This window comes from Panthera onca, chromosome E2 (assembly GCF_046562875.1).
Source record: "Panthera onca isolate mPanOnc1 chromosome E2, mPanOnc1 haplotype 2, whole genome shotgun sequence".
Lineage (NCBI taxonomy): Eukaryota > Metazoa > Chordata > Mammalia > Carnivora > Felidae > Panthera > Panthera onca.
The window spans coordinates 6,668,098-6,680,774 of NC_138353.1; the positions used below are offsets into that span (position 1 = coordinate 6,668,098).

The 12,677-nt window shown below is 48.6% G+C and overlaps 1 protein-coding gene across 1 annotated transcript in view; it reads right to left on the minus strand.

Annotated features, from left to right (window-relative positions):
- Nucleotides 1-3,831: 3,831 nt before the first annotated feature.
- PPP2R1A (protein phosphatase 2 scaffold subunit Aalpha) overlaps nucleotides 3,832-12,677 on the minus strand; it is a 37,518-nt gene continuing 28,672 nt past the window's right edge. Inside the window, exons 10-15 of the mRNA XM_060652470.2 lie at nucleotides 9,238-9,411; nucleotides 8,898-8,958; nucleotides 8,141-8,295; nucleotides 7,015-7,157; nucleotides 4,447-4,538; nucleotides 3,832-4,293 (exon numbers count right to left, since the gene is read on the minus strand). Of these exons, the coding sequence (XP_060508453.1) occupies nucleotides 4,277-4,293; nucleotides 4,447-4,538; nucleotides 7,015-7,157; nucleotides 8,141-8,295; nucleotides 8,898-8,958; nucleotides 9,238-9,411 (642 nt within the window). The 3' untranslated portion in view covers nucleotides 3,832-4,276. The remainder of the gene's footprint in view (nucleotides 4,294-4,446; nucleotides 4,539-7,014; nucleotides 7,158-8,140; nucleotides 8,296-8,897; nucleotides 8,959-9,237; nucleotides 9,412-12,677) is intronic.

The following is a 12,677-nucleotide window of genomic DNA, read 5'->3' on the forward strand; positions in this document are numbered from 1 at the left end:
ACAAGGTTGAAAAGTGGCAAGAGTGGATATTTTTGTCTTGTTCATGATCTTATGTGATAAGCATCCAGTCTTTCACCATTACATTAGTTGCAGGTTTTTGTAGATACCTTTTATCAGGTTAAGGAAGTTCCCTTCTATTTCATTTGTTGAGTGTTTTTATTATGACAGCATGTTGGATTTTGCCAAATGTTTTTTCAGCATCGATGATCACATGGTTTTTATCTTTTATTGATTTTTCTGATGTTAAATTAACGTTGCATGACTGGGATAAATTTCATTTGATCATGGTGCCTAATTCTGTGTACTGATGGATTTGGGTTGCTAGTATTTAGTAGAGGTTTTTCATATCTATGTTCATGAAGGATATTGGTCTGTGGTTTTCTTCTGGTGGTGTTGTCTGGTTTTAGTATCAAGGTAACGTTGGCTTCGAAATGAGTTGGGAAGTACTATTACTTTTGCAGAGTTTGTGAAAAATTGGTATTAATGCTTTAAATGTTTTGGTAGAATTTACTCAAGCCATCTGGACCTGGACTTTTGTGGATACTCTTGATTACCCATCAAATGCATTCCATATATTCCTGATATAGAGATTTCTGCTGTGATGTATATTCTACGTAAGAGGAATAAAAGCTCTAAAGTTAGGCTTTGTTTAGACTATAGTAGTTCAGGAGAGATCAGGTTTTGCCCCCAATAACTCATTAAAAAGCTTACCGTGGATTTCTAGATTTTGCATCATGGTTAAGAGACCAGGACCCTATTTCCTATAGTGCCAGCCATGCTCTGCTTCTTCTCGCCTAGCTTATAGGGCCAGCTTTCCTCCTTGGCTAGGACCTGAAAGGATCTTGGGCTACTAGAAGAAATTAAGGCACTTCTTCTTCTAGGAGAGATTTGTGGAGTTCTGATCTGGTATGTCCGTAAGAGCCCACATCAGACACCCAAAACACTCTGGGTCTGTTTCGTCGTCATCTGAAAAACACAGCTGCACAGAGAAGGACTAAAGGGAGTGGTTGGAGCAGGGATTTCCTTAGACAGGAGGGCCGATGACAATGCACACGCTGAGGCTTTAAATTTTGATTAGATCTGAGAACAGGATGGGGACAGGGCCTTCCTTCCAGCTTCATCTTGTGTAACTTCCCTGTGCGTTTGAAAAGCAGAAGTGGCCTCAAGTCTACCTCCTCAATCTGCTCTCCTCAGCCACAGCCCCCGCTGAGGCCCTGCCCTTGCCCCCTAGGACCATCATCCCAGCCTCCTCTCTGGCCCCCTGGCCTCATTTGACCCCAGAAGGATCTCCCCTAAATCTTGCTGGATCTTGTCCCTCAGGGTCACAATCAATCCCTTCACTGTATTTGAGGGCTCTTCAAAATCTGCCCCCACATACTTCTCTCCAGTGCCACTCCCCACTTGTTTTCCCACTCTCCACACTGAATTACTTCTGTTTCCTGAGGAGTGAGGAGGGAAAGCTTTCCAGGTAGAGGTTCGTGTTACGCGCAAAGGGTTGGCGATGTTGAAGCACGTGTAGCTTTGCAGGAACCGAGACGGTTTCTCAGAGAAGAGCAGGTGGTCTCAGAAGGCTTGAACCCTGGTTGCCAAGATGACTGCATCCTTCCCTTTACTCCCAGATGCAAGTGTTACCCAGTCTCAATCTGTCCCCTTGAGAAGCTTCGCTTCCCTTTTTACCCACAACCTCCCCACCTGCACGGTACCTGCTCCAGCTCAAAACTCCTCTCTTGCTTAGACCATATCCTCCAGGTCCTCCCACCCCCTTTAATTCTGATGCTGTCACTCCTTTACCAAAATCCCTGTGGCTGCTTTCAGCTTCCAGGATAAAGTTTACATCTTCGGCTTTCTCCAAATGCTCTATACACTCTGCCATCAGCCTCACCTTATGCTGTTGATGCCTCCACCCGCCTCTAACAGAGCTAAGATGGAACTCGAAGTTTCTCTCTGGACCATGTGTCGGAGACTATTACTGGCAGCCCCCAGTGAACCATACCCTCCAGGTTTTCACATCTCGCGAGGTCCCTCCCCACACAGACTCTGAGCTCCACCATGTGACTTGTTTTGGTTTGTGATGCGAGCAGAGGTTTGAAAGCGAGTAAACTGGGACTCGTTCTCTTGGAAGCTGCTCTGGAACCATAAGCCATCAGATAAAGAGGTCCAGCCACCCTGGAGAGGTCACAGTGCTGTAACAGGCCTCGGATGAGGTGGTACTCCCAGACATGGGAGTGACAAACTCATCCTGAACATTCCAACTCCAGCAGATACCATATGGAGGAAGCTTCCCACTGACCTGAGCCCAGACTGCAGAATGATGAGGAATACATTTTCATTGTTTTCAATCACCAAGTTCTGCGGGTGGGTTGTTACACAGTAAAATGTAGATGAAACACCACGCAGCATCCATCTGAATGTTCTTTCAACAATTAGTGGTAGACTGCCTACTGAACTTGAACGTTCATCATGCTGAAAGTGACCACACTGCCCCACCCCCAACTTCATCAATTCTTCACTCAGTCAGTCCTTCAAATATTTATACCCCAGGAAAGGTACATTTGTGTTGAGTGCAGTGTGGGGCCTGAATGTAAGCCACAGACCCTTCCCTTATGAAACCAACGTAAGTCAAAAACGGGTGGAACGGTTTCCTTCACCCTCATCCCCCAGGGCGCAGTTGGGCCTAACAGTAGGGACTCAGTAACACGAGGGCTGAGCTGGTGAAACCGCTCTGCCACCCAGTGCCAATTTCCCGTCCACCCTGCTGAGCAAAATTTCACTCAGTATCGCGTCCTCTGTGAAACCTTACACGTACCACCATCCACTAAGTCTCCTGTTCCTCTCTCCGGGGCTCTTTGGCCCCTGCATCAGTTAGAATTTGGTGACCTGCAAGTGATGAAACCCCAAATGAACAGTGACTCAAACAGTTTAACTCCCCCAAGTAACCCACACTGGTGTGGGCTGTCATAGCATCAGGGACCCAGGCTCCTCTTGTTCTGCTACCTTGCTGGGCTTACTGGCCCGAGATGGCTGCTCCCACTCCAGTCATCTGATCTATAGTCTAAAATGCAGGAAGGAGGAAAAGCAGTGGGTACATAGCTCCTCCTGGGGAACACTTCCTAGAAGTTGTACACACCGCTTCTGTTCACATGTTATTGGGCAGAATTTAGTCACAATGCCACTTCGAATGTCAAGAGACCTGGAAAACGCCTTGAATCCAGGCAGACGTGCCCAGCTACAAAGCAGAGTGTCTCTATTAGTGAAGAAATGGGAAGAACTGGTATGGAGGGACAACGGGCTCCATCCTGCCGGTACCCTTCCCATTCATTCCCTGTGACAGCCCTGGGGCTTCCTCAGCAGCAGGGCCTGACCCACAGGGGGCTCTCCAGCAAGGCATAGCTTCTCACGTGCTACGCGCGGTTACCCACTTGACATATATGAACTTACTTAGTCTTCACACTGCAATCTTGACTCTACCGTTTTCCCCATTTTACAAAGTACAAAACTGAGCTTGGGGAAACTGGGTAACCTACTCAATCAAGGTCACACAGCCATTTCTAAAAGAACTGGGATCTGGACCCAGGCAGTCTGGCTCCAAGGCACCTGCTATGAACCACCACATACTTGGCTGATGTCTGTGAGACCAAGCTGCAGCCAGGCCTGTGCTGGCCAGAGACACCTCATGGACCCTCTCTACCCTGCAGGCCAGCTACACTCCTGGTGGTTCCCCAGAGAAATCCCAAGCCCAATAATTAGGTCTTCCCCAAAGAGAGTGGGAGAAAGCATGGCCTTGGTGTGGCACCCCTCCTCCATGCTAGTGACTAAAACCAGAGGACCAGCTATTTCTAGACCTTTATTTCTCTGTGAAAAGGGAAAAAAGGAACAAAATAAAAACGGCACAGTCGACACACAAAAAAACCACTGAAGGGGGTGGGGAGAGGAAGGGAGGAAGGGAGAAAGGAGGTGGAGAAGATGGGGTAGGGGTTCCCCATTACAGCAGCCGGAGCCAGTGACCCTGGACACTCACATCTCTGTGGATGAAAGTGGCCCCTTCCTCCCAGGGTCACTGCCCTGTCCCACCTTGTGCTCCCCAAGCCCCTCGGGAGGTGGACAGCAAGAAGTCGGATTCCCAGGCTGGGGAGAGGAAGAACCGTGCTGAGGGAAGGGGCCTGGGGTCAGACCATGCACAGGGAGTGACAGCCAAAGGCCCCCCACCGTCTCCCTGAGGGAGGGACTTGGGGGGGAGGGTGAACACCAGAGGCCGGCGTTGGCTCCTCTTCCAGCATCAGGCGAGAGACAGAACTGGGGGAACAGGAACAGGAGGGAGTCAGAACCACAGCTAGCCCTCTGCCCCCAGCTGCTCTGCATCTCTCCCTCCCAGGAGCTGCTGTTCTCAGGCCTAGGCTCGTCCTTGTACACCACCCTCCCGCCGGGGTGTCTGAGTTCACGCCTTACCAGTCAGAGCCTCCTGGGCGAAGTACTTGACATCCACATCCTGGTCCTGGGTCAGCTTCTCTAGGATGGGCTTGACTTCACTCTGCAGTGTGCTGGAAGGAGAAAGGAAAGGCGAGGGAAGGGGTGAGGCAAGCTAGGCTGGGGGCGTGAGGGAGGCAGAGGGTTTCTGGGCAAGGAGGGGTTCAGATACAGACACGCACGTGTGCCCAGAGATGAAATGACTTTGCGGGCTGGAAGTCTAACAAACTAGGACAGAGGTCTTGGGGGTCCAGAACAGACAAAGGGAGGTCAGTCAGTCTGGGAAAGTGGGGCAGAGAATCACAGGACCCACAAGTCTCAGAGGCTCAGCAAAAGGATGTCTTCATTTAACATATTTACTGAGGCCTACTATGCATTAGGTGTGAGCAGAGTGGTAAATCCAACACCTGAGCCTTGCCCGTGGCAAGGGCTTGGGTGAGGAGGAAGACACAGACCAAACTGACGATAATTAACAGAGACATATCAAGTGCTGAAGGAGAAGTACCTGGCCCAATAGGAGCCAAGGGGGAGGTATCTACTCTCCAGTAAGGGCCCCTGGGAAATGCACCCACACGGCAAGTCAAGTGTTTGGGGAAATGAAGCCATGTCCCCTTCCAGTTAACAGAACCGTTCCTTTGCCCCACACAACTACCATTCTCTCTTCTATCATCTAGATCTGTTTTGCCTATTTTTGAACTTGACAGAAGTGGAATCACACTCTGTTTCCCTGCGTCCGGCTTCTCACTCAACATGACGCTGGTGAGAATCACCTGTGTTAAGTAGAGCAGACGTCTTCATTGCTCAATACGGTCTCGCACAGTATGAACAAACCACGATTTTATCCACTGCACTGCCGGTGGGCACTTGGGAGTGTTTCCATTCCGTGGCTACTATGAATAAAGCTACCACGAACGTCCTTTTGCTACAAATAAGCACTCGTTTCTCCAGGAATGGAAGTGCTGTGCTGGCTCACAGTGTACTTACACTTAGCTCCACTAGATTCTACCAGTTTTCAGAGTGACTGCACCTATATGCCACTCACGGCCTCACCTGCTGTGTATGAGAGTTCCAGCCATTCTACAAACGCCGAATGACCCCGAATTTTTTTCAGGTTAAGCCATTCTGGGGTGTATTTTCATTTGCAATTTCCTGATGGCTGATGATGTTGAGCACCCTGTCACATATTAATGGCTACAAGGAGATCTTCTTTCAGAAGTGCGTCTTCAAGTCGGTTTCGCCCATATCTTTCTTGGGGGTTTGTCTTATTGATTAGTAGGAAAGTAGTCTGGATGAGTCCATCCTTAGTCAGAAATAGGTATTACCCCCAATGCTCCCAATCAGTGGCTTGCCATTTTACTCTCATAATGTGTTTCTTTTCTTTGAGAGAGAGGGGGCATGGGCAGTGGGGGAGGGGGAGGGGGAGAGGGAGAGACTCTTAGGCAGGTTCCACACCCAGCGCAGAGCCCGACATGGGACTGGATCTCACGACCCTGAGATCATGACCTGAGCCAAAGTCAACAGTTGGACGCTTAACCAACTGAGCCACCCAGGGGCCCCTCATAATGTTCTCTTTCAATGAAGTTCTTTTCAATCAAGAACTCACCAACCTTTTCCCCTGGTGAGCTATTTAACAAATCTGAGCAATTTAATAAATCTTTGTTAACTCTTAAAGATCTTGTCCCAAATTTTCTTCTAAAATCTTTTTTATTTTTCTGATTATGGTCGATTATCTCTAATTCGCTTACACACTGAAGTGGGAACCCGCCCCCCGCCCCCCCCCATGCATATCCAACTGACTGGGCTGTCTATGAAAATACCTACATTTCACTCCTCAACTGCAGTAGCACCTACTGTTATATACACACAGGTCTGTTTCTGTGCCCTTGATTCTGGGTCATTGGGCTATATTATTGTGCCAGCACCTCACTTTTTAATTACCATGGTATCATAAGTCTTGGTATCTGGTTTTAGAAGTCTTCCAACTTTTTTCTTTTTTGGGACCACTTTTGCTACTCCAGATCTTTTCGTTTCTGTTAATTCCAGAATCAACTTGTCAATTTTTCAATAAAGAACCTGCTAAGATTGACTGAGATTATACTGAATCTATACATAAATTTGGGGAACAATTCCATCCAAGAATATTAAGTGAATCTTTAATTTCTCAAAGCAATGTTCTATAGTTTTCACTAAAAATGTTCTATATCTTTTATTAAATTTATTCCTTGGTATCTGATGGGTTTGATGCAATAATAATACACATACACACACATTCAAAAATAATTAAAACTTGCTAATTTCATTTTCTTCCCTGTTGCTACCAGTATATACACAAGTGTCATCCTACTGCCTCCCTCCCACTATGAGGTGGGCCATGGGAATTCTCATTCCACATCTGAGGAAACTAAGACCTTGGGAAGATGAAGAGACCGGCCAGGCTTACACAGCAAGAGCCACGCTGGGTCTCCAACCCTAGGCTCCAACTTCAAAGGTCAAAGATTAAGATGCCTAGAATCAGCCCCGCCGGTGTGTGAAGGAGGGTCCAGACCTCACCTGTTGTCCAGGATAGGCCCTATCTTCTGTAGGGACTTGGCCACATTGAAGCGGACATTGGCGACAGGATCCCCAGCCATACGCAGAACTGTAGGCAGCATATGCTTGGTGGTAATGTCCTGCCCACACACCTCAGACAGCACCTGGGGGCGGTGAGTGACAGAGAGGTGATTACACAAAGCTCATGGCTAACTCCCGTTTCCTCCTTCCTCTGAGCAGGCCACCTCAGTGATCACCACGTCTGAGCGTGTCGCTGAGCAACATGGGGGTCTCTGAGCCCAGGTTCACTCACTCTGGAACAGTTTATTCTCCTGAGGCTGCCATCTCTACTAACGCCCTCCTAACACCTTAATACCACTGTCTCCCTATCCTGGAAACCCTCAGCTCAGACTGTCCTGGTCCCATCTGCCCATCCTCAGACTTCCCTTTATCTTCTGGGGATGGGCCTGGATTCCTAACCCCAGGATGTTTTCCTTAGTGTGACGGCTTCCAAAGTGAGATGCGGGAAGAAATCATCAGAACACTCAGTTATATTTATATGTTGTTAAATTCTATCTTTTAATTTCTAGCTATGTGGATGGTTTATTTGAGTGACTAGAAAGGAGCCCTTGCTCCACATAACACAACTGTTCTAAGCCCTGTGCGTGTATGGCCAGATTAACCTTTACAACCTCCTGAGTAAGGTATTGTGATTAACAGGATGAGTGCTTTATTGGTAAGAACACTGAAACACTGAGCAGTTGGGAAATGTCCCAAGGCCTATGACTAATCTATGGCAGAACTAGAATTAATGAGTAGGTCTGACTCTAGAGCTTGCACACATAAGCAATGTATCATATGTAAATATACACATATACTTTATAGACAACAAGAGGGATGCTCCGAAAGGTTTGGCAGTCACTGCTCAGCAGGCCAAACCTCCCCAGTCCTGGGTTTCCCCCATGCAGGTCCCTACCCCTGGCCTGTAGTTCCCCAGGGACCCATCCCTGCCCTCCTCCCCGCCCCCAACTCTACCACATCCCCACTCCCGAGCCAGATGTCTTCCCAAGGACCCCGGCCATCCCTCCTCTCCCAGGTACGCTCAGTTCCCTGGGGGACAGGCCAGCGGGCAGGTGGGGGCACTCACATTGATGCAGAAGAGTGTAGTCATGCGGTGCAGGTAGTTGGGGTCCCCAGACATGGCTAAGACCTTGGGGATGATAGTGGCATGGGCCCACTCCTTCCCAAACTTCTCCACCAGCTTCTTCAGGTTGCTGGTGGCCGCCTCACGGATGGCATAGACTGCAAAAGGGCGGGGATTCAGAAGGTGAAGGGCTGAGCGGGCAGGGAGCAGTCCCTCGCTACTGCTGACCAGGCAGCCCTGGGTGCCGGGCTGCAGGTGAAGCAAAGCCTGTGCTACTTGCTAAAGTGCGGTTCCTTTTCGTGCAGTATCTTCCCAACAACTCCAAGACACAGCTTCCACTACCGACCTTTTTACAGATGGGTAAACTGATATGCCTAAGCAAATTATTTAGTAACTAATACTTGGAATGGCAGTGAAACAAACAAACACTTTTACCTCGGTGAAAACAATGAGCAGTTCTCACCCGTTTCACAGAGGAGTGTGCTCGGAGTTTCCACAGCCAGGGGCAGGATTCCAGCCCGAGTTACCTGCCCAGCTGCCCTGGCACTCTCTACACTGCACCGGGCCAGGCCGCCCCTGGGTGATCTGCTCTGTTTCCCTTCCCACCCTGCCCTTATCCAGGATTCTAAAAAGGTAGCTGGTCCACATAAGCGGCAGATGGCCTGGGGCAGTGACTCCACACCCCTGCAAGCCCCAGTCAATGCCGAGTCCATCCTTCCTGGAGCGCCAACATCCTCCCCCACCTGCCGGAGGGACTCACCATGATCCACAAGCCATGCCATGCACAAGGAGTTGAGCTTCTCATCAAAAAACTCTACCCCCTGCAGGAGAAAAAAAAGAGAAGGAATCAAAGGAGACTGGGGAGTTTCCAGTGATACGCAGGGAAACACACCCACCCAAACACATCGGATACTCCTCAGCTTCCCCTGGGGGACTCCCTTCCCTTCTCTGTTCTAACTGAAGTCTCTTCACCTTTACAGCCCCATTTCCCATGCCCCTTCGTCCTACTCCCCAGACAGCCCTCGGGGGCCTTGGTGACACTGTGAGAGCCCTGGACACGCTGAACACAACACGGCCTGACTCCAGGCCGCCTCACTCACCAGCTGTCCGGCTAGCAGGGGCATATACTCGATGATGGCCAGCCGCACCCGCCACTTGGCATCTTCGGCCAGCTCCACGATGGCGGGCAGCAGGGACTGGGACAGCTGTCGGATGCCAATGACCTCGTTCACGCAGTCCAGGTTGGAGATAATGTTCAGCCTCACCTCCGGGCACTGAGGGGAGGATGGGGGTCTAAGAGGATGCACCTGGCCCAGAAGACAGCTCACAGAGCCGCACAGCATCAACTCCCTAGAAGCCACACCACCTCCCGAGGGCCTGCTACTGCCCTGTCCAGCTCCTCCTCAGCAAGCACATTACGTGAGCAGCTTTTTGAATCTCACCACAGAGCATAAGAGATGCTTAGCTGTTCTGAAGAACTGGCAGCAATTACTGCAAAAATATGGTGCTCTGGAAAGAACAGACGTGATAACATTCCCATTCTGCTGTGTGGCAGCTGTGAGCCCGGCAGCAAGGGACAGGGCCTCCCTGGATACTAATCTGTGACAGGGAAACATACATCTTGCCTCGAGGGTGGTTGAGACCATTAAAGTGCCTGCTGGTATCTGATCCACAAGAGGCGTGATGTGCGGGAGCTCATTAGTATCACTTCTATGACTTCTATTCTTCCCGCTAGTCTTTGAGCTCTGTAAGGAGGAAGTCTCATTCATCCTTATGTCTCCAGGACCCGGCAGAGTCTCTGGCCCTTAGCAGGCACTCAATACACTTCTGCTGAAGGAATGCACTTTCAGCTGCCTGTTGACTACCGATGTTATGAGAGCTGACTTACTATATAAGTACATGCACATATGCATTATGAGATACACAGACACAAACACATGTACCCCACCAACTTCCCTTAAAGGAGGAGAACAACTTAAAAGAAAAGGCACATAAACACAGTTCTCGTTAATCAAAACAGAAGCAAAAATGAACTACTTAGACTTCATCGAGACAAAAGTCTGCACAGCAAAGGAAACAGTCAACAAAACTAAAAGGCAGCCTGTAGAATGAGAGAAGATATTTGCAAATGATATATCAGATAAAGGGTTAGGATCCAAAATCTATTAAGAACTTATCAAGCCCAAAACCCAAACAACAAATAATCCAGTGAAGAAATGGGCAGAAGACATGAAGAGACACTTTTCTAAAGAAGACATCCAGGTGGCCAATAGACACACAAAAAGATGCTCAACAGCACTCATCATCAGGGAAATACAAATCAAAACCACGATGAGATGCCACCTCACACCTGTCAGAATGGCTCACATCAACAACATAAGAAACAGATGTTGGCGAGGATGCGGAAAAAAGAGAACCCTCTCGCGCTGTTGGTGGAAATGCAAGCTGGTGCAGCCACTGTGGAGAACAGTATGGAGGTTCCTCAAAAAGTTACAAATAGAACTACCCCATGACCTAGCAATTGCACTACTAGGTATTTATCCAAAGTATACAAAAATACAGATTCGAAGGGGTGTATGCACCCCGATGTTTACAGCAACATTGTCAACAATAGCCAAAGTATGGAAAGAGCTCAAATGTCCATTAACTGATGGAAGGATAAAGAAGATGTGGCATATAAATATAGATGGAATATTACTTGGCCATGAAAAAGAATGAAATCTGGCCATTTGCAACAATGTGGATGGAGCTAGAGTGTATTATGCTAAGTGAAAGAAGTTAGTCAAGAGAAAGACAAATACTGTACCATTTCACTTATATGTGGAATTTAAGAAACAAAACAGATGGGGGTGCCAGGATGACTCAGTTGGTTAAATGTCCAACTGTGGCTCAGGTCATTATCTCATGGTTTGTGAGTTCGAGCCCCATGTCAGGCTCTGTGCTGACAGCTCAGAGCCTGGAGCCGGCTACAGATTATGTCTCCTTCTCTCTCTGCCCCTCCCCAACTCATGCTGTGTCTCTCTCTCTCTCAAAAATAGACAAATGTTACAAAAAATTAAAAAAACAAAAACAAAGATGAACATATGGGAGGGAAGAAAAGAGAGAGGGAAACAAACCATGAGAGACTCAAACTGAGGGTTGATGGAAAGAGGTCGGTGGGGGGATGGGCACCTGTGATGAGCACCAGGTGCCATATGCAAGTGATGAATCACTGCATTCTATTCCTGAAACTAATATTGCACTATATGTTAACTAACTAGAATTTATATAGAAATTTGAAAAGAAAAAAAATTTGCAAATTTAAAAAACAAAAACAAAAAACAGAAGCCCTACTGGAACCTTGTTCCAAATCGTATGTTCCCAGATGGCAATCGTCACAAGTAGTTCTTTGTAACCTGAACCAAGTAAGAAACGAATCAACGAACCAAGTAAACAAGTACGCAGTGCCATAATGGGTTTAACTCCGCAGATCCAGGTCGATCCAGATCCAATTAGGCATGTTCCAAACAAGGGTTGGGCCCCTGACCAGCTCCTGGGAGAATATCCTGTCTGATGAGAGCGTCTTTGTGGTCACCTGGGAAGCTTGGGCCATGCCGGACAGACAACTCTAACAACATGACTTACAGGGAGGGCCGTGGGCCATGAGGTACCAACTTGACCTCTGGAGGGGCTGGATACAGAGTAACTGAGGTCAGCCATGCAGGCAGCTCCATTCCTTGGCTATGTGACCAACCCCTCTATAAAATCCCTGGAAACCAAGGCTCAGTGAGCTTCCTTGGTTGGCAACATGCGGTCACACGTCACTTGTGGGAGATTTAAGTGCCATCCATAGGACTGCAAGGAGAGGACATCTGGGGACTCGTGCCGGGTCTCCTGTGCACCTGTTCCCTCACTGACTTTATCCATTCACTTTGATCAACAGCAACCACAAGTGTGACAGCTCTTCTGGGCAGAGGGCTGTTCTAGCCTATCGCTGACCCTGAGCATGGAGGTGGGGACGTAGATGCAGCGGCCGTGACGGGTACGGCCACTACTGTGAGGACAGCATGGCTTGGCCGGCACCTCCAGAGTAGAATCCCCGGAGGCCCTGCCTACGAGCACATCTTTTCTTTATCAAACACTGTAAGGTCTCATTTAGGAACAGAAGACAGCCAGTTTCTGGCCGGCCAGTCCAACGGCTAAAGAACTCTCAGAACCAACACCATTTCCCTCCCTACAAGGTATTAATTCAGTTCTTTCTAGAGCCAAGGATGCTGAGGAAGGAACTATTCCAGTGCTGTCCACCCTGTTGGTGTCCTTCTCCTGTGACGGTTGTCTAAAAGCCTGAACTTACATGAGAGACTATACCTGTTCTTCTTTCTTTTCCTAAGAAAGATTCCCGGAGCGGGAGCTGCCCTGTCTGCCATCCTAACCCCAGGTTAGAAAAGCGCGTTAGTGTAGACGTGCATGAGTCACAATCTACTCCAGGGGAAAGTAATGAGGATGATTCAAGTCAACTGAGCAGACCAAGATGCGGTCAGAGTCAGGGCTGGGAAGGGAG